At 36.8% G+C, this 25,682-nt stretch overlaps 1 protein-coding gene across 3 annotated transcripts in view; it reads right to left on the minus strand.

Moving 5' to 3' along the window:
- VAV3 (vav guanine nucleotide exchange factor 3) overlaps window positions 1-25,682 on the minus strand; it is a 394,672-nt gene that overhangs the window by 20,706 nt on the left and 348,284 nt on the right. For 2 of the 3 annotated variants that reach the window (XM_067727089.1, XM_067727088.1), the window contains 4 exons: window positions 20,036-20,070; window positions 8,358-8,474; window positions 7,707-7,794; window positions 1,761-1,890 (listed from right to left, as the gene is read on the minus strand). In XM_067727089.1, the coding sequence (XP_067583190.1) occupies window positions 1,761-1,890; window positions 7,707-7,794; window positions 8,358-8,474; window positions 20,036-20,070 (370 nt within the window). Of the gene's footprint in view, window positions 1-1,760; window positions 1,891-7,706; window positions 7,795-8,357; window positions 8,475-20,035; window positions 20,071-25,682 lie in introns of those variants that run through there. The other variant, XR_010940966.1, reaches the window with a different exon arrangement.

The following is a 25,682-nucleotide window of genomic DNA, read 5'->3' on the forward strand; positions in this document are numbered from 1 at the left end:
AGTGACCACACAGTGAAATAGAGGGTTAAGAACCTTCCACTGACCGGGATACCGGCTCTCCCTGACTGCCAGTCCCTCTCACCCGGACTTTCTAAAACAAAGCAAACAACTCAGACAGGATTTTTAGTGTAACTGACCTCCTGGGCAACTTTATCTCCTGCTACTGGGAAGGCAAAGTAAAAGAATTGAAAGTTATACTTTTTGTGTAGGGAAAAATGTCATAACCCTGGTAGGCTTTTAAGAAGTTTGTAGAAAAAATTGTTTCTTAAGGGGAAGTTCCATTTTTTTTTCTAGAAGATGTTGGGGGTACGAGCTTATTAATTAATTAATTAATTTTTGCTGTGTTGCGCCTTCGTTTCTGTGAGAGGGCTTTCTCTAGTTGTGGCAAGAGGGGGCCACTCTTCCTCGCGGTGCACGGGCCTCTCACTATCGCGGCCTCTCTTGTTGCGGAGCACAGGCTCCAGACGCACAGGCTCAGTAGTTGTGGCTCACGGGCCTAGTTGCTCCGCGGCACGTGGAATCCTCCCAGACCAGGGCTCAAACCTGCGTTCCCCCACATTAGCAGGCAGATTCTCAACCGCTGCGCCACCAGGGAAGCCTGGGGAAGTTCCATTTTTGAGTGAGTAAAACTTATGGCCTATATGAGCATCTAAGATAACTGGGTAAGAGTGGGCTAAAAACTGAAAGATAAATTTTAATGTGTTTACAGTTTCAACAAAAAGTGTGCTCTGACTACTTTCATTGCACAATCTTGTTCATTTATCACTGATCCTTGTGAAGAGAACATCTATTAAGTTATTCAAATTGAAAAAAAAATGTCAGTTGATGTGACAAATTACTTGTATATTTACTTTATGGAAATGTTATGAAATTTTACTGGTGGTGGTAGTGCCCTGAGCGTTGCTTCCCTTTCAGTTTCTGCTTTTAGGGAAAAAAAGTTATATTACATGATGCAAATTCTTTTTATTTCAAATACCTCTAGATATTCCTATTTTGCTTAGGCTAAACCTTCTGAGGGTAATAAAATTGTATTCCTTTCTCTTCTAAAAAAGTTTTATGAAATTAAAATAAGAGGATGAAATCACACTTTATTCATAGCATTTTTTCATCATAGTGTTCTCTACATGCTATATCTATTAACAGGAAGATTATATGACATTAAACGGTGACGAGAAAAACGTTTTTGAGTTGAACTCACACTCAAACTATAACATGCTTTCTGTTTGTGTGCTAATCTTTTGTGGCACAGTGCTCATTCTGAAAAGAAGTGGCTAATGTTTACTTTTAAATATTGGCATCAGAGGAAACATGCTTTTAGCTATTTCAAAGTTCCGAAAGTAATCATTGAAATAGAATCTATAAGAAGACTTGCAGTGCAAGGTTAGATGGGAGAACTGTGCACCAGCCTTGCTTAAATACTGTTAATCAAACAGGATTATGACCACAAACATGTATCAGTTAAAAAGCGTTTGGCTAATATAAAAGTCAGTGAAAAGTACAAAACTTACATATTAACATACCCTATATTTCTGATGGATTTAACACACACATGATTTTTAATTTGGCATGAAGAACTAAATCTAGGCATGTTCATAAACCTGTTGGTCCATCTGATTCTGCTTTGCTCCAGAAAAATTCCTTGTTAAATGCACCAGCATATTAATTGGTTCTATTCCAAAATCTGGAATGAAGATGTTTAATGTTATCATGCCTTTGATCCTTAAGTGACAGCAAATTGTATTCTAAATTACAATACTCACAGCTGTTGCCTGCTCTGTTACCCCTCTGTCCAGATGAATGTTCTGGCTCCTTGTATGGAAACTGCAGAGTTGTATCCAAGGTTCTGAATCCTTCTTTAAGAGAGTGATGCTTGTAGTACTCCACAAGTTCCTTTAGGAAAAAAGAATCAAACACATGAATTCCTTGACACGTAATTATATACAATAGAGGGATGATCAATTTAATGCTAAATTTTCCATAAGCCTATCTTAGTGTGAGTAAATGATCATCTCTCCCTGCAGCCTGGAGGTGCATGACACCTAACTAGTAATTGCCCTTGCTACCCAGGCCATTTATAATGTGAGTTACCCCCTCTTGCTGCCCAACATCCTGCAGTCTTCAGTCAGTTGTAGTAAGTAAAGAGAAGCCATACTAAACCTCAGTTTCAGAGCAGTAATTATTGTTCTTATTTATGAAATAACTCCCTTTATTTTTGTTTAGAAAGGCAACAGCTGTTTTATGAATATATAGCAATTTCTAGCTTCCTGCATTTTCTTTCAACATAAGCAGAAAAACAAACTCAATCCTAAATGTACTCTTCCATGGTAAGCCAAAGTTGTTAAGCTACAAATGCTACTTACTTGACATTGTTTCTGGCTTATGAGGAAGTGTTAGTGCCCTTCTCATAGATGTCATCTGGTACTTAATGTCATCTGGTACAATAATGTAGTTCTTTCCAATTTTCTCTTATACCTAATTTGCGCCAAATGCATCCAAGCCTAATATAATAACCACCCACCATCTTTCATACTAAAATTTCAGGAAATTTCTTTCAAGATGTTGGTTTCATAGGTTCTGCACAAATCTGAATCCCTCTACTTTAAACGGAAATTGAAAAATGATTAATTCATAATGGAAAAATGCATACTATCATTAGATGAGTACTATAGACGTTTCTTAGAAAAACCTGAAATGAAAATAAAAGCATAATCACTTTTAATCTAATTATTCAGTGCTTCTACTACAGCACTATTGTTTAAAACAAACAGTATAAAAGCAACTCATTTCTTTAAAAAACCACACTGTCGTCGATTCAGTATCTCCATTCAATGGGTATGTTCAAAGTTCCCAAAACAAATCAGTCGGGCCAAAAATCACCCAAAAGAAGAGAAAGAGGATCATCAATGATTTATTTATTATTTTTGACCAAACTCGGATGAGTTGTGGAATGCATCGTGCGGGGAGTTCCAGGGGTCACAGAGATTTTGAAGATAAGTTTCCTAGGTGTCCTCACCCTTGAAGGAGAGTGAAGGATTATGGGAGTTCAAAGGCAAGAAAGAGAGCTTCCTTTTCTGAGTCCAGTGGGGAGGATGAGGGAAGAGTTCATGATGGAGGTAGCTTGGCTTAAATTGAAGAACAGGTAAAATTTCAAAAGCCAGGAAGGAGGGAAGGATTATTTTAAGTAGAGCAGTCAGGCTGGGAACAGACACAAACATAACAAAGACCACGTTCATAAACTAAAAGGAGCCTGGTTTGGCTAAAGTACTGGATAAGGCAAATGGAGATTCTTTACCTTTCACATCTGGGGATAATAAACCATTTCACAGGCTATAGCAAAGAACGTATAAAGTGCCTGGTACGTGTGAATAATCATGAGAGTTACCATGATCCCATGTGCCAGGCCTTTTATATAGTTTCTTACAATCTTCAAACAAGAAACAAGAGATGGGCCTTTTCGCCCTGATGCTCAAGGCTCAGTGAGATTAATCAGCTTTGGGCAAGTCTGTATAATTGGTGTCTGGCTCCAAAGTTTGTGCTCTGAACTACATCATATTATTAGCAGATAGTACCTGGCAAATGTAAATATGCAAAAAGTGAAGCAAAGGGAAGGAGCATTTTCTAAGTATCTATGGTATACCAGGAATTTGTTCTCTTAGACCCAAGATGCTATGGTTTGACACTTAAAAATATTTTCTTCCATCCTTTCTTCCTTGCTTGGGCCCAGATTATGGGTGCCCTTGATGAAGCAAAGGAATGTGGAACCTGACCAACTTAAAAAAAAAAAAAAGTTAAAATATCAGAAGATTATATCCTCAAAATGACTTCACTGATCAGAATATGGCATTTATATTATGGTGATTTTAGCATGGCTCGCAAAGGCAATGTCTGGAATTAAATTCTACTTAGAGACCAATATTATCATTTAATTTCTTTAAATGCAAAATTTTGTAAGGTCTCTGGAAGAACGGTACACTTTATTATCATTTGCATCAGCGACACTATATATATATATATATATATATATATATATATATATATATATAAAAAACAGTTCTCTTAGTCTTCTCATTGAAACTGAATGAAATGTGTTCTTTTCTTTAGCAAAAATGTGAAAATCAACCTGAGAGTAATTATAAGCCAATAACTTTGAACTTCAGTGTAATTTTGTTATAAGTAATATGAATTTTATGCATGATATCATGAATTAGTATGAATTAAGGTTTATGTGAAGTTGGCTAGAAACTACAGAATTATCATTACTGAAAAGGACTTGGTCATCATTTAATACCTACCCACCTCCAAATTTTATGGAAGAAAAAAATGACTTTTCCAAGGCCTAGGATCATGTGGCTTGGTAAGCTGTAAAACACTTTTTTATCACTTCACTGAGCATGGAAGATATTTTAGTTCCATTTTTACAGTCTTATGAGGGTAAATCTCCCTACATCTTTCTAACTGGGTAGAATTAAATAGTGCCATGGTGGATCTCTTCCAACTTATGCCTTTCAGTATTTTAGTCTAATCCACTTCTGCTTTAGCAATCATTGACCTTCAAGTACTACAAGTAAAGAAGAAGACTCTAAACAAAAGAAATTGCTAAGCTTTCCTTATCTCACACTGACACAGTGGTGTCAACAATTCAGGTCTCTCTGAAAAATAATGAGTGAGAGCCAGTCATTCCAATTACCAAGGAAACAGGCAGTGGAGTTGATTTATAAACAGCATTTGGACATGGACTGTCTGGCATACATGAAAATTAGAACAAAATTAATGCCTTGTAATCTGGATACAGAAATTCATTTAGAATTTGGATTTACTGACTAAGAAAAACAAAGATTTTGACTAACCAAGCCATTGAAACCAGAGGGAAAAGGTTAGGTCATAACCACCTGAGGCCAATCTTCTTTTCGAGAAACTGGCTAATTTAAAACAAATTCTGGATTTCGTTTTCATTTTACATCCTTTCCAAATTAAATTTAATTCCAGGCCCTAATGAGTGTCATTAGGTAGATGAATATAACTTTACCAGCCATGATGGGAAGATACTGAACTAAAGAAAATGCATAGACTGTTACGTACTTATAATGGGAACTGTGTTATTTGACACCAACACGATAAAATGTAACCTCCTTGAGGTTGCATGATGCAGGTTCAGAGAAGCCCCTACGTTCCGAAGGTGCCTATCAACCTTCTCTCTTCTTCCAGAGGGGCTAGTTACTGAGATAGGAGCCATTCCTTCTGATCAGGTATCCATGTGGCATTTCCCAGCGGAGGGTCAAAGGACAGCACTATTGTGAGGTTCTCAGTACACAGAGATCTACTAATTTGAAAGCTGTTTTGAACAGTTGAGTCCTTTTTGAATTGTGCAAAAGCACAGTAACTTCACATAGTGAGGACTCAATATAGATTTGTTCAACAAATGAACAGAAACAAAGAGGAGGAAGTAGGTCCAGACAACTTCAACACTCTCTTCAGCAACGTTTACAGTGATTTTGTAAGAGCTGACAGAAGTATTCATCTAAGGCTGAGATTTTTCAGCTCCTTGTCTGTCATATCCTTTTGCTGCAGTTTTTTTTTTCATTGTAGTTTTGCAGTTAATTCTTAATCCCCTCCCTTTAACCCTCTGCACTATGTACTTCCTTACAAAAGATCCCCAGATATGGAGGAAAAAACATGCATGTGTCTCTTGCAGTGGCATTTCTGATGTCTTACACATAGCATATAAGGGGAGCTTATTTTAGCTCTGTGACAACTACTTTTAATTCCCTTTCCAGAACATCATTGCAGAAACTTTTACTGCTCTCTGGTCCAAGTTATTTGAATTCTGGGTCTTTATTGCTTATACTATAATAACAGCTTTACATGCAGATAGGAACTTGAGGATCTGTGTCCACTAATCCAGGTCATGCAGTATTTACTGGCTTTTCACATCTGACCTTAGAGGATGAGGAACTTTCTTGAGCTGAATCCAGGTGACAAAGAGCTGAATTGATTGGCCCTCTCCAGTGACTATTCCTTTCATCCTCTTCGCTTATCTGCTGTGATGGAAGTCCCTTTTGTTGCTTTCAAAGTCATCAAGGCTGGTAGTCAGCTTTGGCCCTACAGCATTTTTTTTTTTTTTAAGTCTCATATTAACTATAATACCACGGAGCAGCTTCATTACCAACCACCCTAATTTCTTCAGGTGAGTCAGGCTGGTGTGTCTCGCAGCGATGTGGAGACTCCCTGTTCACGCTTTTATCATGTCTCGGCTGGGGCTGTTACTCATTATTTGTGCATCCACTTGCTACCTCCCTGCTAGGTTTTCCTTTAGGGAAGAACCTCCTCAGGTCCAGTTTTCTCTGTGCACAGCCTGCTTGTTCCAGCAGAACATAACTCACTGCCAGCAGGGAGGATACCTGGATCTTGGTTGCCAACTTGACAGGGTTTACATTTTCCAGGACACAGTCTTGCTACCCATCCTTAGCTTTTGAATTGGGAATGTGATATTTATGTCCAGAGAGGTTTTCTTACTTTTCTTTCAACTCAAGATGCTTCAATTTCTTTAAAACGCTGATTCCTGTCTTGAAGCAGTTCTAAATTTTTAGATAAGGCTTTCAAGCTGGCTTATTTTGTAAGGCTCTCTTAACGCTCAGTTTTAACTTTAATGTTAACATCTGCAAAGTGCTTTGAGATGTTTTCTGGAACGATGCAGTGTGTATCATTTGACTGATGGTTCAATCAATGAGTGGTCCTTCCCAATGTTACTCAAAGTACTTAGCAGAGTGCTACAAATGCATCTTATGTCCTATCTCCAAATTCTTCATTATCTCAAGAAATGCTTGCAAACTTGAGAAACACACTTGAGATCATTTTTCATGAAATAAGAACTTTCTTCTTTACTGTCAATGCACAAGCATTGACAGTAAATGCACAAGCATTGACAGTAAATGCACATGTGCACAAGCAATGCACATGTAATGACATACTGATATATGTATTGTTGATATGACATATACTATTCTTATATGCTAAGTTACACTTTTAAAAATCATCAGAATTAATAATCTTTATTTATTTGAAACAACTTGGTAACAACATACTGTTCAATTTAAATGTAAAATTCCTATGAAATATCACTGTCATGTGGTAAAAATGCCACCTTGTTAATGTTTAATTGTCCAAGGTAATGAAGGAGAACTGTAGTACAGGTCACCTAAAATAGCAGAAAATACAAAAAGGTTTTCCATTTGACAGTATGTTTTGCATGAAATGAACCTAAATGTGAGCGGTATTTTACCAATTACAACTTTTTAATGTTATAATTTAAAATATCTTCCTCTGCCTGAATGAAGAGATAGAGGCAGAGGAAGAAAGAAGCACGTTAAAACTCTGCTGTGTGTCATTCAAACAAGGTAAAACACAAATAACTGAAAGTTGATTGTTTTGAACGTGTCTGTGGCTCTAAGAATCTTCTAGAGTGGACTCTGAAATATTATCTAAAACTTGTAAACTTAGTTTACAATGAAAAATATGTCTAGGGCAATATAAAACTTAACTAGAATTCTTACAATTAAAATTTTCAGGATTCTGCTGCATAATTATGGTATGATTCTCTTTAAACAATGTTTCAGTGAGCAAATACTCCAAGAAACTAGAATTAAACTGACCTTTCTAATAGAAGAAAAATAAGGACCACAGATTGAAAAGAACTAATCAATGCTTACCATTAAGCTTTTAAACTTTCTATTTTCTGCAATGTGAAAAAAGCCATCTCTTGTTAAAATCTTGATGTGCTTTGCTTCATTATTGTACCTGTGGGCAATGAATAACTTATGAATATAAATGTGTTTTTAATCAGTAGAAATCAATAATTACCAGAGGGCATGCCCCAATAACATTATAGGAATTAATTCTGAAGACAAAATATATACCTATGCCAATACACTGGTGACAGCTAATTAACAAAATATATTCACTAGATTGGTTGAAGATACAACCAATATTTGAAGTGAGACGAGGGGGTTGGGTTAGATTTGATCAATCACTATGCCCAATTTTTTTATAAGATCAATTTGGGAATATGGAAAAACAAAATAAAATCTAGTAATTTATAATTCTTAGGATTTACTAGAAACATACACATATCAAGTACAATGTTATGAAAGAAATGTAGTATGCCAATTAGCAGCCTATAACACAATACCATTTTTTCTAACAGATATTTTCAAGTATTAATGAACTGTCTGGAGAGATGATACATTATTTCTGCTGCAATTAGAACCTTGGTTTTCAGCTTCAGTGTTATATATGTCAGATGATCTATGCAATTATGAAAACAGGAAAGCTATTTCTGTAAAAGTACTTGTCCCACTTACTTAATGCTAATTGCATATTCTCCTGACTCTTTGGTCCTGTGCCTCACAAGGTAAGTACTATTTACCCTGTTAATAAGTTCAGTCTCTGCCTGCAATCTTTCCATTGCTCCAGCATACCTATAAGAAACAAAGATGCAGAAAATTTGGGTAATGTACCTGGAAGAGAACAGAGGCTAAAAATATGTATCTGTTAGGATTTTAATTTAGTGGCAGATCTGAACTGTTTTTACTTCTGTACCAATTATAGTACTTCAAAATATAATGCAGAAAAAAGTCCTTTAGATACGTCCAAACACAAATGCTCTACAAAGATTACAACAGTGAAGTGAATATTGCCTAACATACACTAAATATTTATCAAATAAATAAATGGGACAAAGACAAGAATTAATAGGCATCGGGTTAGAGAGAGAGTTGTGGGGAATTTAAGGACAAGAAAGAAAAAGATTTGTAGGGAAGGGTTGCCCTGCCTAAGACACACACAGATGTACATACACGTATACACACATACACGCACTCCTCCAAAATTTCACCTTTTCTAGGTAAAACAGTATGAAACAAAATTTCCTTTGAGTATTGTTGTAAGAAAATTCAGAAACAATTTAAATTATTTTAAAATAATTATTTTTTGGATATAAGATTAATTCTTGTAGTCCACAATTTTGATAACCAATTTTGTTAAGAAACTGGTAGTAATGAATAAAATTTTTAAAAGGTAGATATTTTCAAAACCAGAATTCAATTCTTCCTAAACTATACTGGTCTTAAGCATACTCAGATCCCATAACAATAATAATAAAAGGCCTAAATTCAATGTTAAAATATTCTTCAATGACCCTTCGCATCAAATACAGGTTTAGCATTTATTGACAAAATATATCAGATTATGGGTAATAAAAGTTAAAGGAAAAACTTTTATGTTGAGATCAGCTATCTTTCAAGTCAATATTCTAGAAAATTTTCTGATTCACATATGGACTCATGTAACCCAGTGAAAATACCCACATCTAATCTATGCTAAATGTTGGGTTGGCCAAAACGTTTGTTCAGTTAGTGAATATGTTCAATAAAATTCTTTGTGAAAATGAAAAATGTTTTATTTTTATTTAAAACCGAACGAACTTTTTGGCCAATCCAATATTTAAAATACACATGGTAGGCATTTGACAAGTTTGTAAAGGGAGGAGGACATGTGAGGTTTCCACCAAGTACAGAAGAAAAGCTAAGGGCATTTTATGTAGATGGTACCTTGGGTTAAAGTTAGGATAACCACTGACTCATTACTACCTAGTAAAATCTGACTCACATCTTCCTCTTAAATCTTATCTCTAACAAACCCCTTCTTTACTAGTCTCCAGGCTTCTTTCAGGTTCAAGAATTCTTAGAGTTGTGCATGGACTATATTCCTGTGTTGGAAAACTCTCACCCTCTGTCAACCCACATTGCTTCTCATCCTTCAGGTTTAGAGAGTCTTTTCTGACCATTCCAGCTAAAGAACACTGTCCTGTATCTGGCAGTCTCCACTCCATTATTCTCATTACAGTATCCCTAATTTCCTTCACAGCATTTATGGCAATTAGCATACAGCATAAGCATTTTTATCAGAGTAACACATGAACGTAATTTTTAAAAGTCAAGTCGTACTATAAAACTATAATGAAAAAGCAGCACTACCCCATCTTATCAGATTCTACCCCAAGTCCCATTTCAAGTATTTCACCTATTTTTCCTTGTTATTTTTTAATATCTACTTGAATATTTCTAAATAACATGATTAAACTACAATTTATCAATTTTATTTTTATTTTATTTATTTATTTTTTTGCGGTACGTGGGCCTCTCACTGTTGTGGCCTCTCCCGTTGCGGAGCACAGGCTCCGGACACGTAGGCTCAGTGGCCATGGCTCACGGGCCCAGCCGCTCCGCAGCATGTGGGATCTTCCCAGACTGGGGCACGAACCTGTATCCCCTGCATCGGCAGGCGGACTCTCAACCAGATTCAGTTAAACATATACATATATTCATTCTTTTTTGGATTCTTTTCTCTTATAGGTTATCATAGAATATGGAGTAGAGTTCCCTGTCCTATACAGTATGTCCTTGGTTATCTATCTTATATATAGTAGTGTGTGAATGTTCATCCCAAGTTCCTGATTTATCCCTCCCCACAACGTTTCCCCTTTGGTAACTGTAAGTTAGTTTTCAATATCCCAAAGTCCATTTCTGTTTTGTAAATAAATTTATTTGTATCATTGTTTAAAATTAGATTCCAGGGCTACCCTGGTGGCGCAGTGGTTGAGAGTCTGCCTGCCGATGGTTGGTTTCAGATTGCTAGTATTTTGTTGAGGATTTTTGTGTCTATGTTCATCAGTGATATTGGCCTGTAATTTTCTTTTTTTGTGGTACCTTTGTCTGATTTTGGTATTGGGGTGATGCTGGCCTCATAGAATGTGTTTGGGATGTTCCATCCTCTGTGACTTTCTGGAAGAGTGTGAGAAGTATAGGTGTTAACTCTTCTCTAAATGTTTGATAGAATTTGCCTGTGCAGCAATCTTGTTCTGGACTTTTGTTTGCTGGGAGTCTTTTAATCAGTTTCAATTTCAGTACTTGTGATTGGTCTGTTCATGTTTTCTATTTCTTCCTGGTTCAGTCTTGGGAGATTGTACCTTTCTGAGAATTTGTCCATTTCTTCTAGGTTGTCCATGTTATTGGCATATAGTTGCTTGTAGTACTCTCTTATGATCCTTTGTATTTCTGTGGTGTCAGTTGTAACTTCTTTTTCATTTCTAATTGTATTGACTTGAACCCTCTCCCTCTTTTTCTTGATGAGTCTGGCTAAAGTTCTGTCAATTTTGTTTATCTTTTCAAAGAACCAGCTTACAGTTTCATTGATCTTTTCTATTTTCTTCATCTCTATTTCATTTATTTCTGCTCAGATCTTTATGATTTCTTTCATTCTACTAACTTTGGGTTTTGTTTGTTCTTCTCTCTCTAGTTGCTCTAGGTGTAAGCTTAGGGTGTTTATTTGAGATTTTTCTTGTTTCCTGAGGTAAGACTGTATTGCTATAAACTTCCCTCTTAGATCTGCTTTTGCTGTGTCCCATAGGTTTTGGATCATCGTGCTTTCACTTTTGTCTGTCTCTAGGTATCTTTTGATTTCCTCTTTGATTTCTTCAGTGATCCATTGGTTGTTTAGTAGCATATTGTTTAGCTTCCACGTGTTTGTGTTTTTTTACAGTTTTTTTCCTTGTAGTTGATTTCTAATCTCATAGCGTTGTGGTTGGAAAAGATGCTTGATGTGATTTCAATTTTCTTAAATTTACTGCGGCTCGCTTTGTGGCCCAGCAGGTGATCAATCCTGGAGAATGTTCCATGTGCACTTGAGAAGAATGTGTATTCTGCTGCTTTTGGATGGAATGCTCTGTAAATATCAATTAAGTCCACCTGGTCTAATATGTCATTTAATGCCTGTGTTTCCTTATTGATTTTCTGTCTGGATGATCTGTCCATTGATGAAAGCGGGGTGTTAAAGTCTCCCACTATTACTGTGTTATTGTCAGTTTCTCCTTTTATGGCTGTTAGTATTTGCTTCATATATTGAGGTGCTCCTATGTTGGGTGCATGTATATTTACAATTGTTATATCTTCTTCTTGGATTGATCCCTTGATCATTATGTAGTGCCCTTCTCTGTTTCTTGTAATAGTCTTTATTTTAAAGTCTATTTTGTCTGACATGAGTATTGTTACTCCAGCTTTCTTTTCATTTCCATTCGCATGGAATAGAATTTTTTACATACCTTACTTTCAGTCAGTATGTGTCCCTAGATCTGTAGCATTGCTACTGCATCTTTCTTTTTGTTTTCATTTGCATGGATATATCTTCTTCCATCGTCTCACTTCAGTCTGTATGTGTCCCTAGATCAGAAGTGGGTCTCTTGTAGACACCATATATATGGGTCTTGTTTTTGTATCCATTCAGCTAGTCTGTGTCTTTTGACTGTTGCATTTAATCTGTTTATGTTTAAGATAATTATCAATATGTATGTTCTTATTGCCATTTTGGTAATTGTTTTGGATTTGTTTTTGTTGGTGTTTTTTCTTCCCTTCCTCTTTTGTTCTCTTGTGATTTGATGACCAAATTTATAGTGTTGTGTTTGGATTCCTTTTTCTTTTTTTGTGTGTGTATCTATTGTAGATTTTTGGTTTGCAGCTACCATGAGGTTTTGATATAGCAGTCTATATATATACAAGATTGTTTTAAGTTGTTGGTCTTTTAATTTCAAATGCATTTTCAGTATTCTGCATTTGTGTTCTCCTCCACTCACAGTTGCTGGTTTTGATATATTTGTGTGGAAATGATTTCCTACCTTTACTGTATGTTTGCCTTTACTGATGAGATTTTACATTTGTAATTTTCTTGATTCTAGTTGTGGCCTCTTCTGCCTAGAGAAGTTCCTTTGGCATTTGTTGCAAAGCTGGTCTGGTAGTGCTGAGTTCTCTTGGCTTTTGCTTGTATGTAAAACTTTTGATTTCTCTGTCAAATCTGAATGAAAGCCTTGCTGGGTAGAATATTCTTGGTTGTAGGTTCTTCCCTTTCATCACTTTAAATATATCATGAAACTCCCATCTGGCCTGTAGAGTTTCTGCTGAAAAATCAGCTGATAACCATATGGGAGTTCCCTTGTATGTTATTTGTTGCTCTTCCCTAGTTGCTGTTAATATTTTTTTCTCTATCTTTAATTTTCATCAATTTTATTACTATGTGGCTTGGTGTGTTCCTCCTTGGGTTTATCCTGCCTGGGACTCTTTGTGATTCCTGGACTTGGGTGACTGTTTCCTTTCCCATGTTAAGGAAGTTTTCAGCTATTATCTCTTCAAATATTTTCTCAGATCCTTTCTCTTCTCTCCTTCTGGGACTGCTATAGTGTGAATGTTGGTGTATTTAATGTTGTCCCTAAGGTCTTGTAGACTGTCCTCATTTATTTTCATACTTTTTTCTTTATTCTGTTCCATGGCAATGATTTCCACCATTCTGTCTTCCAGGTCACTTATCCATTCTTCTGCCTCAGTTATTCTGTTACTGATTCCTTCTAGTTTATTTTTTCATTTCAGTTATTGTACTGTTCATCTGTTCTTTAGTTCGTCTAGGTCTTTATTAAGCATTTCTTGTATCTTCTCAATCTGTGCCTCCATTCTTTTTCCAAGCTCTTGGATCATCTTTACTATCATTACTCTGAATTCTTTTTCAGGTGGATTGTCTATTTCCACTTTACTTAGTTCTTCTGGGGTTTTATCTTGTTCCTTCATCTGGGACATATTCCTCTGCTGTCTCATTTTGTCGTTCTGTGATTGTGGTTTCTGTTCTGCAGGCTGCAGGGTTGTAGTTCTTCTGCTGTCTGCCCTCTGGTGGATGAGGCTGTCTAAGAGGCTTGTGCGGGCTTCCTGGTATGAGGGACTGGTACCTGCCCACTGGTGGGTGGAGCTGGGTCTTCTCCCTTTGGTGGGCAGGGCCATGTCAGGGGCTGTGTTTACTGGGCAGCTGTTTATTCAGGAAGACTTTAAGCAGCTTGTCTGCTAATGGATGGGGCTGTGTTCCCGCCCTGTTGGTTGTTTGGCCTGAGGTATCCCAGCACTGGAGCCTACAGATTGTTGGGTGGGGCCAGGTCTTGGTGAGATAATGGCAGCCTTCAAGAGGGCTCATGCCAATGAGCTTGTCAAACCTGCCACTACCAGTGTCCTTGTCCCTACAGTGAGCCAGAGCCACCCCTGCCTTCACAGGAGACCCTCTAATACTAGCAGGTAAGTCTGGCTCAGTCTCTTATGAGGTTACCACGTTTTTCCCTGGGTCCTGGTGCACATGAGATCCTGTGTGCACTCACCAAGAGTGGGGCTTCTGTTTCCCCCAGTCCCGTGGAACTGCTGTGATCAAATCCTGCTGGCCTTCAAAGACAGATTCTCTGGGGGCTCCCTCTCCTGTTGCCACACCTCCAAGCTGGGGAGCCTAATGTGGGGCTCAGAACTTTCACTCTTGTGGGAGAACTTCTGTGGTATAATTGTCTTCCAGTTAGTGAGTTGGCCACCTGGTGTGTATGGATTTGATTTTATTGCGATTGTGCCCTTCCTACTGTCTTCTTGTGGCTTCTTCTTTGTCTTTGGATGTAGAATATCTTTTTTAGTAGGTTCCAGCGTTTTTTTTTGGTGGTTGTTCAGTCGTTAGTTGTGATTCTGGTGTTTCCATAAGAAGGGGTGAGCATGTGTCCTTCTACCCTGCCATCTTGTCTCCTCTCATTATATATCTCCCATGAGGTTTTGATGTAGCAGTCTATATATATACAAGATTGTTTTAAGTTGTTGATCTCTTAATTTTAAATGCATTTCCAATATCCTGCATTTGTACTCTCCTTTTCTCATTATTGCTGGTTCTGATATCATATTTGTGCATGGATGACTTCCTACCTTTACTTTATGTTTGCCTTTACTGGTGAGCTTTCCCATTCATAATTTTCTTGATTTTAGTTGTGGCCTCTTCTGTAGAGAGAAGTTCTTTTGGCATTTTTTGCAAAGCTGGTCTGGTGGAGCTGAATTCTCTTAGCTTTTGCTTATCTGTAAAACTTTTGATTTCTCCATCAAACCTGAATGGGAGCCTTGCTGGGTAGAGTACTCTTGGTTTTAGGTTTTTCCCTTGCATCATGTTAAATGTATTGTGCCACTCCCTTCTGGCCTGCAGAGTTTCTGCTTAAAAATCAGCTGATAACCATATCAGGGTTCCCTTGTATGTTATTTGTTGCTTTTAATATTTTTTGTCTTTAATTTTTGTCAGTTTGATTGATTTGTGTCTTGGCATGTACCTCCTTGGGTTTATCTTGTATGGGACTCTCTGTGCTTCCTGGATTTGATTGATTGTTTCCTTTCTCATGTTAGGGAAGATTTCAGCTATAATCTCTTCAAATATTATTTTCTCAGGCCCTTTCTCCCTCTCTTCTCCTTCTGGGTCTTTATCAATTTTAGATGTCAGGATGGAAAATCACTGTTTCTCCACTTATGCTCATGCCTTCATAGTGCTGCACCTCATTCTTTGTGTAACCTCTCCAAAGCTAAGTCATCATCTTACCCAGTTGTGTCATGTTGTCACGTTCGAAGAACATCTGACATCAAAAAACAAGTCCTCGGGCTTCCCTGGTGGTGCAGTGGTTGAGAGTCCACCTGCTGATGCAGGGGACATGGGTTCATGCCCCGGTCCGGGAGGATCCCACATGCCACGGAGTGGCTGGGCCCGTGAGCCATGGCTGCTGAGGCTGCGCGTCCGGAGCCTGTGCTCCGCAACATGAGAGGCCGCAGCAGTGAGAGGCCCGCATACCGCAAAAAAAAAAAAGTCCTCAAGTTTTTGTTTTGCTCAAACTTCTTTGTCTCTACCACAGATTTTTTTCCAAATTCTCCAAGAGGATTATAAACCCCTCAGTGATACATTTTCAACACCATGTACTGTACATAATAATTTTTTCTATGGGGAGACATTCGTCTTTCCCAAGCAAGCTCTCCACCCTCTTGGTCTAATCACCACTGCTTGCTCTCTAAGCCTGCTGAATTACTGTAGTCCTGGACATCCCTTTACTCCCATTTCCTAGATTCTGTATCTCCCTCTTTTTTGGTTTACTAGCTCATCCTTCAGATTCCTATAAATGAATACATGGGATTTAGTACTCAGAAGGCCTCACATCTATGAACATATTTTTATTTTACTTAATAATCCTTAATTCACAGTTTGGCTGGATATAGAATTATAGGTGAGAAATTATTTGCTTCTCAAATTTTAAGGCATCGCTCTACTGTTCTAACATCCAGTTCAGTGCCATCTTGGTTTCCAAGTCTTTGTATGTAATCTGAATTTTTTTCTCCCTGGAAACTCTCAGATGCTTTGTTTTCTCTATGTAGCAAACTTTCATGTTAATATGCCTTTCAGTTATGTGCTGTACTAAATGTTCAATATTGTCCTTGGCCCTTGGTAGCATCTTTGATTTGGAGCCATATACCCTTCAGTTCTAAAAAAAATTTTTTTTTTTGTTTGTTTTTTTTTTTTGATAATTGTTCTCAGTTTCCCTTTCTGGAGTTCTAGTAAGTGAAGGCTGGACTTCTCAGGTCACTTGTCTACTCTATCATTTTTTTTCTTTTTAAAAATTTATTTATTTATTTATTTTTGGCTGTGTTGGGTTTTCGTTTCTGTACAAGGGCTTTCTCTAGTTGCGGCAAGCAGGGGCCACTCTTCATCGCGGTGCGTGGGCCTCTCACTATCGCGGCCTTTCTTGTTGCGGAGCACAGGCTCCAGACGTGCAGGCTCAGTAGTTGTGGCTCACAGGCCTAGTTGCTCTGCAGAACGTGGGATCCTCCCAGACCAGGGCTCGAACCCGTGTCCCCTGCAGTGGCAGGCAGATTCTCAATCACTGCGCCACCAGGGAAGCCCCCTACTCTATCTTTTCTCTCATATTATCTCTCTTTGATTTTCTGAAGGATTTACTCAACTTTATTTTCCAGTTTCTGTACTCAATACTTAACTAGAAGAGCTCTTTCTTATTATCTGATTGTTGCTTTTATAAAACATCCATCTCACTTCTATGGATACATTGTCATCTCTTAATTCTGAGAATATAACTTTAAGGCTTCTTTCTTCTGCCCATTCTAATGTCTGTAATTCTTCCAAGTTTCTTTTTCCTATTTATTCTTTACTTCAAGGCTTTTCTCAAATGCCTGGTTACTCCTTGTTGTCTGCTTATATTTAAGAGGAAGGGCATCCAAGCCAAGAACTGACTGGAAGCTCTGTGTGGAGGAAGCAAGGGAGGCTCATTGGGTGGGAACCTGATCGTTTGGCAAGAACCTTATGATGGGGCTGGATTTTAGATTTTTTATTTTGAGTCTATTCTGTTTCTTTAGAGAAAAATCTTCCAAATTCCTATCTGGATGCAAGAAGAGAGTAGTCCATGTGTGTGAGACACAGCTGTCACAGTACTGAAATTGAGCTACACAAAGGAACTGGGAATCATCATCAGTCTGTATATTGACTTTCCTTAATTTGACCCATCTGGTTTCAGTATGACAGCTCTCCCAATCTCTGCTTGTCCTGCTCTTTCCAAGTCTAGGCCCCATATGGCTCAATTTTTCCATGTAATATACCTTCTAACTTATGTCTCCTGCTAAGGTAGGGAAAGGTAAGTTGCCTGACTACTTGGAGGATGAGGTAGGTTCCTTGGCATCTGTATCCTTTTCTTCATAAGGATTTTCAGACAGTTCCCCAGATTTAAGCCCCATGCCTCATCCCTGCCTTCGTGACACCCCAAAACATAGATTGTTGAAGATAATCATCTTGAATTCTGTTTTATTTCATGGCCTATGAAAGAGATAAAGTTTACCTTATGGGAGCAACTTGTTTTAAAATGTGGAAATAATAAATACACCATACAGTTGGTGTTATTCACTTTCTTAATGACTTGAGAACCACAGTGTAATTTTTCTCTAAACAGTTTAGTATTTCTAAAATTGAAGATTTCATTTTCTGATCATTTTGTTCCTTAGCAGAAGTCATTTCACATGAAACTGCCTGCTTAGTGTGAAGAAATTGTCCAAGTTGCTCAGAAAAGAAGAAAAAGTAATTATGAAATTATACTATATCTATTTCTTACTGTTTTCAAGGGTCTTCCCTCATCTGAACATCTTGATTTTTTTTTTTTTTATCAGTAGGAATGATACTTTTCTAACTGGTCATATATTCAATGGAATTTTACATATTGGCAAGGGTACATTTTAAAACAAAGGGCTCAAAAACAAATCTCCTGTGCCCTGACTGGTTCCCAGGTACCTGATTGGTTTATTTCATAAAATCCATCACAGACGTAGAGAACAGACATGTAGACATAGGGGGAAGGGGAGGGTGGGATGAATTGGGCAATTAGGTTTGACATAAATACACTACCATGTGTAAAATACATAGCTAGTGGGAACCTGTGGTACAGCTCAGGGAGCTCAGCTTGGTGCTCTGTGATGACCTAGGTGGGTGGGATTGGGGGAGATGGGAGGGAGGTCCAAGAGGGAGGAGATATAGGTATGCATATAGCTGATTCACTTCGTTGTACACCAGAAACTAACACAATATCGTAAAGCAATTATACTCCAATTAAAAAAAAATCCATCTAGTTTGTGGCTTTAGTATTTCTCATTACTCTTGTAACTATTATGCCTACTTACATGAAAAATAGTAAAAGAAACGAGAAGGAAACTATCATCACACTCTCATGATTTCACCAGTTCTTGATGTTTTTCAGTTTGATTATCCATGCTATCAGCTCTATTCTCCAAACTTAATTTGTCAGGATTACAGTGTTTAATTCCACGAAAAGTAAGACCTCAAATTTATCTTAAACCAGGTAAACATGTAGCAAAGATTTCCAGTTCCATTACAGACCTGCTACAATTTCTCCAGCAAGCTCAGTGCTGAAGCCCAGAGAGGGATGTCAGAGAAAGCAGACAATGACCACAGAAGGCAGAAATTGCTGGGGAGGGAGAGCAAGACTGCTGAGGAGAGGATCTCATACTATGGACAATATATTCCTACAGTAACCCGGCATTTTTCATGCTTTGGTTATATAACAGAAAATGATCAGAATTTAAAATATCAAAGAACTCAGGTGTTAGCTACACCTGCAAACTGAACTAGTACTATATACTCTCAGAATATCTCATTTATATACATATCCTGATATCTAGTTTGTATACATATATTTCAATATCAAGAAAGTAAAAATAGATGCAGTCATTTTAAGAGGAGCCAAACTCAAAATTCAGGAAGCAAATATCAATAAGTAAATATGCCCATGTTTTATACTTTAACAGGTGGTGTGCCAACGTACAGACAGCATAACTTGGAATCCTGACTGTACCATTTACTAGCTGGTTGGCCTTAACCTTTGTTTCCTCATCTGTAAAAATAATAAAAATAACCTTCCTTATACAGATGTTGGAGAAACAAAACAAAATGTGTAAAATACTAAGTACATACTAAATACCCAGAATATGTTAGTTATTATCATATAATGATTATAACTATTCTAGATTCTGAATAGTTTTTCCAGTTGAGGATATCATTTCCCCTTAAACTCATAATGTCTAAAAAATAATAATCACTATCTACTGCTTCCTTGTTTCTGTTAGTGATACTGCTAACCTCCAAGTGTTATGTGAGCTCCACAGAGACCTAAAACTTTAGACTTGGACACATCTTGCTCCTCCAATATTATGTGTTATAAAATGTATTTTTAGGATCTACTGTCCTTTCTGGGTTAAATTTTAGTTTCAGAAAATGGAATCATACCTTTTTTCTCAACTCCATGAAATTTACTCTTCTAAAATACAATATACATATTTGCCCATGTCCCATTCCTCTCTGTGGATGGTATAAACTTTGGATTTACAGCCAAGTACATGTGCTTGTACACACACATGCACCACTCTCTGATAAAGATATGGAAAGGTCAGCAATATATAAATTCATTATGGTGTTTTGTTGCATCTGAAAACAGCTTTAGCCAGGACAAATGGAAATGGAATGTAGTTTACTACTCCCTCATTTAAGGCGTCCTCGAGCTAAGGGTATGGTATTTCAACTCAGCTACATAAACATTTTTAATACTTACCAGGGTTGGCAAGAATAATCTACTGGTTTGGGCACCTAGGATGTAAAAAGGCAAAAATAGATTAAGTTTACTTAAGGGAAGCTTTTAGAAATCAATCATTAATTCAGTTCAGCTGACTCAGCTCTATAAAACCCTAGGTAGCACAGTCCTAGAATTATCCATTGGCAATATTATACAGAGCGAATCATAGTATATGTCAGATAAGTAGAAAATAATTCATTTCACTTTAATTCTTTCATTCATTTTACTGCCACTGTACCTCTAAAGGAAGAGATAACAGGAAAAATATGAATTGGAATCTTTTGGTATTTATTATCAAGGCAGTTTAATCCTATCATAGAAAATTAAAATGAAAATGTTAGGAAAACCAAATAGCACACTGCTTTCCCAATACACGGGGAAAACAGGCAAAATAAACCATATACACCTGATATAGACTCTTATTGTGTATCACAAATTTTAAACTCTGATTTAGAAGTCTACCAACTGGAAAACCATTTATTTATGAAAAAGTCATAGGAAATACTCATTTTTCCCTTTTCTCCTATGGAGTTTTACAAAAGAGAAAAACTTTATTTTCTATGCAAATAAAGAAAGAAAAAGAAAACTTCTAGTTGCTGATTGCAATTAGAAAATGAGCAAAGCCAAAGAAGGCACACCAATATTCATAAAACAACAAATACAATTCATACTGTGTAATTTTCATGAATCACCTGAATCTTTGATGTATACATTCCATGTTATTCCTGGGCCTTTTAATACTGCGTGATGAAAAATACTGTTACCCTCACTTGTAACTGAGGTCTGGTTAATGTGAATATATCTCTAGCTATGTCCATTTTCATAATGGGCTGTTAATATTTTGACCTTCCAGGTTAAGAATTATTTGTAAAAAACTATCCTTCTGGTCAGAACATCTCTAAAGTTACTAATCTTTAAATATTTTATCCTATGGATCACATTTTCAATTTCACCACTGTGTAAAATCCTGATACACAGATAACATATTGAAAGTAAATTATACCATTCGACTCCTGCGAATATTTTCTTATACCATTTTGTTTTCGCAAATAGAAATCAATCTTCAACAGTTTCCCTTTTAGTAAAATATACATGACCTCAGAAATCTGATGGGGAAAAAAGTGTTTTCCTCCTTCCCTCTACCTCTCTGTATTCTTCAAATGTATGCTTATTCCTAAACCTATCTCTCTCTTCCTGGAGAACGACAACAAAAAGAGAGAAAGAGGACAGAGCAGGTAAAGACCTTCAACATATTTTGACTGGATTTTCTTAGCTGGGAAGGATCCACAAAAGTGAAGAGTGACATAAAATTCTAAAGTAGAACAGAGATTGAGGCTGTTCCATCCGGATGTGTCCTTCTGAAGCTTTTTCTCTCTTTGGTACATTCTGATGCGTGATGAGCCAGGACTGTCTTCTCAGCTGTGATCCCCATCATCAGAGTAGGATCCTGTCCTTTTCCATCTGACATGAGCCCTCCCCATTTCTATCATGTGTACTTTGGGCCCTCGTCTAGAGGAATATCTCATATATAAGGCTATAAACAATTTTGTTCTCATCTTTGACAGTTTTTCCCTAATGCCTTTTTCTGCCTTCATCATAGGCTGTTTACATTGTTAAAACTTCTGCTGTGGATGTAGCGTTTTAAAAAAATTTCATTGGGAATATAGCATACATATAAAATTAAATATAAGATATATGCTTCTTCCCAAGTACATTTTATAAAAGCTAGATGAGACAGAAGTGAACTTTCTGTGTTTGTTAGGCTAGAAATGTCATTATTTCATCCTCATTGAGGAAAGATATATTTCTAATTTTCTTTCAAAACTTTGAGTATATTATTCTTACTGCTTCAAATATTGAAATTTCATTGTATAGAATTCCCATTCAGTTCTTTTTTATAGTTCTTATTTCTCTGCTGAGGTTTCCTGTCCATTCATTATAAACATACAGTTAACCCTTGAACAAAACGGGTTTGAATTGCATGGGTGCACTTATACGTGGATTTTTTCAATAGTAAATACTACAATACAACACAATCTGCCTTTGATTGAATCTATGAATGTGAAACCACAGATATGGAGGAACTGTGAATATAGAGGGGCGACTATAAGTTATAGGTGAATTTTCCACTGCTTGGAGGATCAGCACCCTAATCCCTGCATGTTTCAGGGGTCAACTGTATTTTCCTTTATTTATGTCCTTGAGCACAATTATAATAGCTACTTTAAAAATCCTTTCTTGCAAATTCTATCATTTGGGACATCTGAGGGTTGTTATCCTTTAATTGTCTTTTCTTTTGAGTGTGGTTCACGTTTTCCTGTTTTTTTGTATACTGAGTGATTTTAGATGGCCTCTTGGACAATTTGAATGATATGCTGTAGAGGCCCTGGATTCAGTTATGCTCCTACAAAGAGTGTGGTTTTTCTTAGAGCAGGCAGTTAACTTGTTTGAACTCCAACTGCAAACTCTGTCTTCCCTGTGGTAAGGGGCAACTGAATACTTCGTTAAGTTCTTTTAGCCTAAGCTGAGCTACTTGAAGTCTGCACCACTCAGAGACTGAGGCAATGTTTATACACAGAATTTGAGGTTCTCCCTCACTCTTCTTTCCTTTCTAAGATTTGTTATCTCCCTTTCCAGACTGTGTTTGCTTCAAACTCCATATTCTGCCCTTCAAGCCAGTAATACTGTGAGGTTTCTATCTGTATTTCAGCCACCCTGCATGGTGCAGCCCAGTGTTTGTCCTTAAGCTAGCCTTAAAGCCAGGAAACTCACCTAGTATCCTTCTTCTGAATGTCAAGTTCTCTCCTAGCCAGTATGTTCAAATAGTTGTTTTTGTAAAAAATATTTTGTCCAGAGTTCGTAGTTATTTTCTGTGGGAGGCTTGGTCCAATAGGAGCTACTTGACAATGACCAGAAGTGGAAACTCCTATTGTTTCCATTATTGCTGTTGTTAGCTATATGTCTAATCATCAACCCTTTATAGGTAATCTGTATTTTCTCTCAGGTTGGTTTTAATATTTTCTCTTTGTCTTTGATGTTCTGCAGTTTCACTAAAATGTATCTAGGTATTGATTAAGTTTAATATACTCTTCTTGACTATTTAGTTTTATCATAAATTCTGGAAAATTCTCAGCCATCATTTGAACATTGCTTTCCCACAATTATTTATATTCTCTCTCTCAATAGACGTATTTGAACTTTATCATTCCATTCTCTTACATTCTCTATCTCTTAATCTTTCTGGACTGTTCACTGAGAAATTTATTCAGATTTTTCTTCCAATTTTCTGCCCAGCTGGGTCTCATACATCATGTAATGTTTCCATTGTTCCTCATTTCAATTGCTATATCTGATTCTTTGTGAAATATGCCCAAACAAGAGTGACTTGTTTTCCTTTTAGACTTTTATTCCCCCTTTTATTTCTTCAACCATATTAAACATACAATTTTGAACTTAGTATCTGATAATTCCACTACCTGTTGTCTTTGTGGGTCTAATTCTGCATTTTATTGTCTCTGCTGACTTTTGCTTAAGGTGGGTTTGTTTCCTCATAAATATAATTATTCCAAATTGTGAATTTATAATCCCTGGGACTTTATCAGTAGAAATCCTTTGAGGCGCCAATCTAGAGAGAATCTGTACTTGCACTGGGAACACAATCAATGTGGCATCATTTTATACTATGTTTCTTTTTAAAAATTTTATTTTATATTGGAGTATTGCTGACTAGCAATGTTGCATTAGTTTTAGGTATACAGCAGAGTGATTCAGTTATACATATACATATACATCATATACATATACAAGTTCTTTCCCCATTTAGGTTATTACAGAATGTTGAGCAGAGTTCCCTATGTTATACAGTAGGTCCATGTTGGTTTTCTGTTTTAAATATAGCAGTGTGTAAATGTCAATTCCAAACTCCCAATCTATGCCTCCCCTGCACCGCTCCCCCCGGTAACCATAAATTCATCCTCTACCTCTGTGAGACTGTTTCTGTTTTGTAAATAAGTTCATTTGTATCATTTTTTTAGATTCCGCATATAAGCGATATCATATAATATTTGTCTTTCTCTGTTTTACTTCACTTAGTATGATAATCTCCAGGTCCATCCATGTTGCTGCAAATGGCATTATTTCATTGTTTTTAATGGCTGAGTAATATTCCATTGTATATATATACCACATCTTCTTTATCCATTCATCTGTCAGTGGACATTTAGGTTGCCTCCATGTCTTGGCTATTGTAAATATTGCAACAATGAATATTGGGGTGCATGTATCCTTTTGAACCATGGTTTTCTCTGGATATGTGCTCAGGAGTGGGATTGCTGGATCATATGGTAGCTCTATTTCTAGCTTTTTAAGGAACCTCCATACTGTTCTCCATAGTGGATGTACCAATTTACATTCCCACCAAGAGTGTAGGAGGGTTCCCTTTTCTCCACACCCCTTCCAGCATTTATTGTTTGTAGACTTTTTGGTGATGGCCATTCTGACTGGTGTGAGGTGATGTCTCATTGTAGTTTTGATTTGCATTTCTCTAATAATTACTGATGTTGAGCATCTTTGGATGTACCTCTTGGCCATCTGTGTATCTTCTTTGGAGAAATGTCTATTTAGGTCTTCTGCCCGTTTTTTGATTGGGTGGTTTGTTTTTTTTTTTCTTTTTATTGAGCTGCATAAAGTGTTTATTTTGGAGACTAATCCCTTATTGGTTGCATCATTTGCAAATATTTTCTCCCATTCTGTGGGTTGTCTTTTTGTTTTGCTTATGGTTTCCTTTGATGTGCAGAAGATTTTGAGTTTAACTAGGTCACATTTGTTTATTTTTGTTTTTATTTCTATTACTCTAAAAGATGGATTGAAAAAGATATTGCTGCAATTTATGTCAAAGAGTGTTCTGCCTGTATTTTCCTCTAAGAGTTTTATACTATACAGTATTACATTTAGGTCTTTGATCCATTTTGAGTTTATTTTTGTAAATGGCATTAAAGAATGTTCTAATTTCATTTTTTTACATGTAGCTGTCCAGTTATCCCAGCACCATTTATTGAAGAGACTGTCTTTTCTCCACTCTATGGTCTTACCTCCTTTGTCATAGACTAATTGACCATAGGAATGTGGGTTTACTTCTGGGCTTTCTATACTATTCCATTGATCTGTATTTCTGTTTTTGTGCTAGTACCATACTCTTTTGATGACTGTAGCTTTATAGTATAGCCTGAAGTTAGGGAGCCTGATTCTTCCAGCTCCGTTTTTCTTCTCAAGATTGCTTTGGCTATTTGGGGTCTTTTGTATCTCCATACAAATTAAAAAAAAATTTGTTCTAGGTCTGTGAAAAATGCCATTGGTAATTTGATAGGGATTGCACTGAATCTGTAGATTGCCTTGGGTAGTATAGTCATTTTGACAATATTGATTCTTCCAATCCAAGAACATGGTATGTCTCTCCATCTGTTTGTGTCATCTTTGATTTCTTTCATCAGTGTCTTATAGTTTTCAGAGTACATGTCTTTTGCCTCCTTAGGTAGGTTTATTCCTAGGTATTTTATTATTTTTGATGCGATGGTAAATGGCATTGTTTCTTTAATTTCTTTTTCTGATCTTTTGTTGTTAGTGTATA

The sequence above is a fragment of the Pseudorca crassidens genome, chromosome 2, assembly GCF_039906515.1.
Source record: "Pseudorca crassidens isolate mPseCra1 chromosome 2, mPseCra1.hap1, whole genome shotgun sequence".
In the NCBI taxonomy this organism is placed as follows: domain Eukaryota; kingdom Metazoa; phylum Chordata; class Mammalia; order Artiodactyla; family Delphinidae; genus Pseudorca; species Pseudorca crassidens.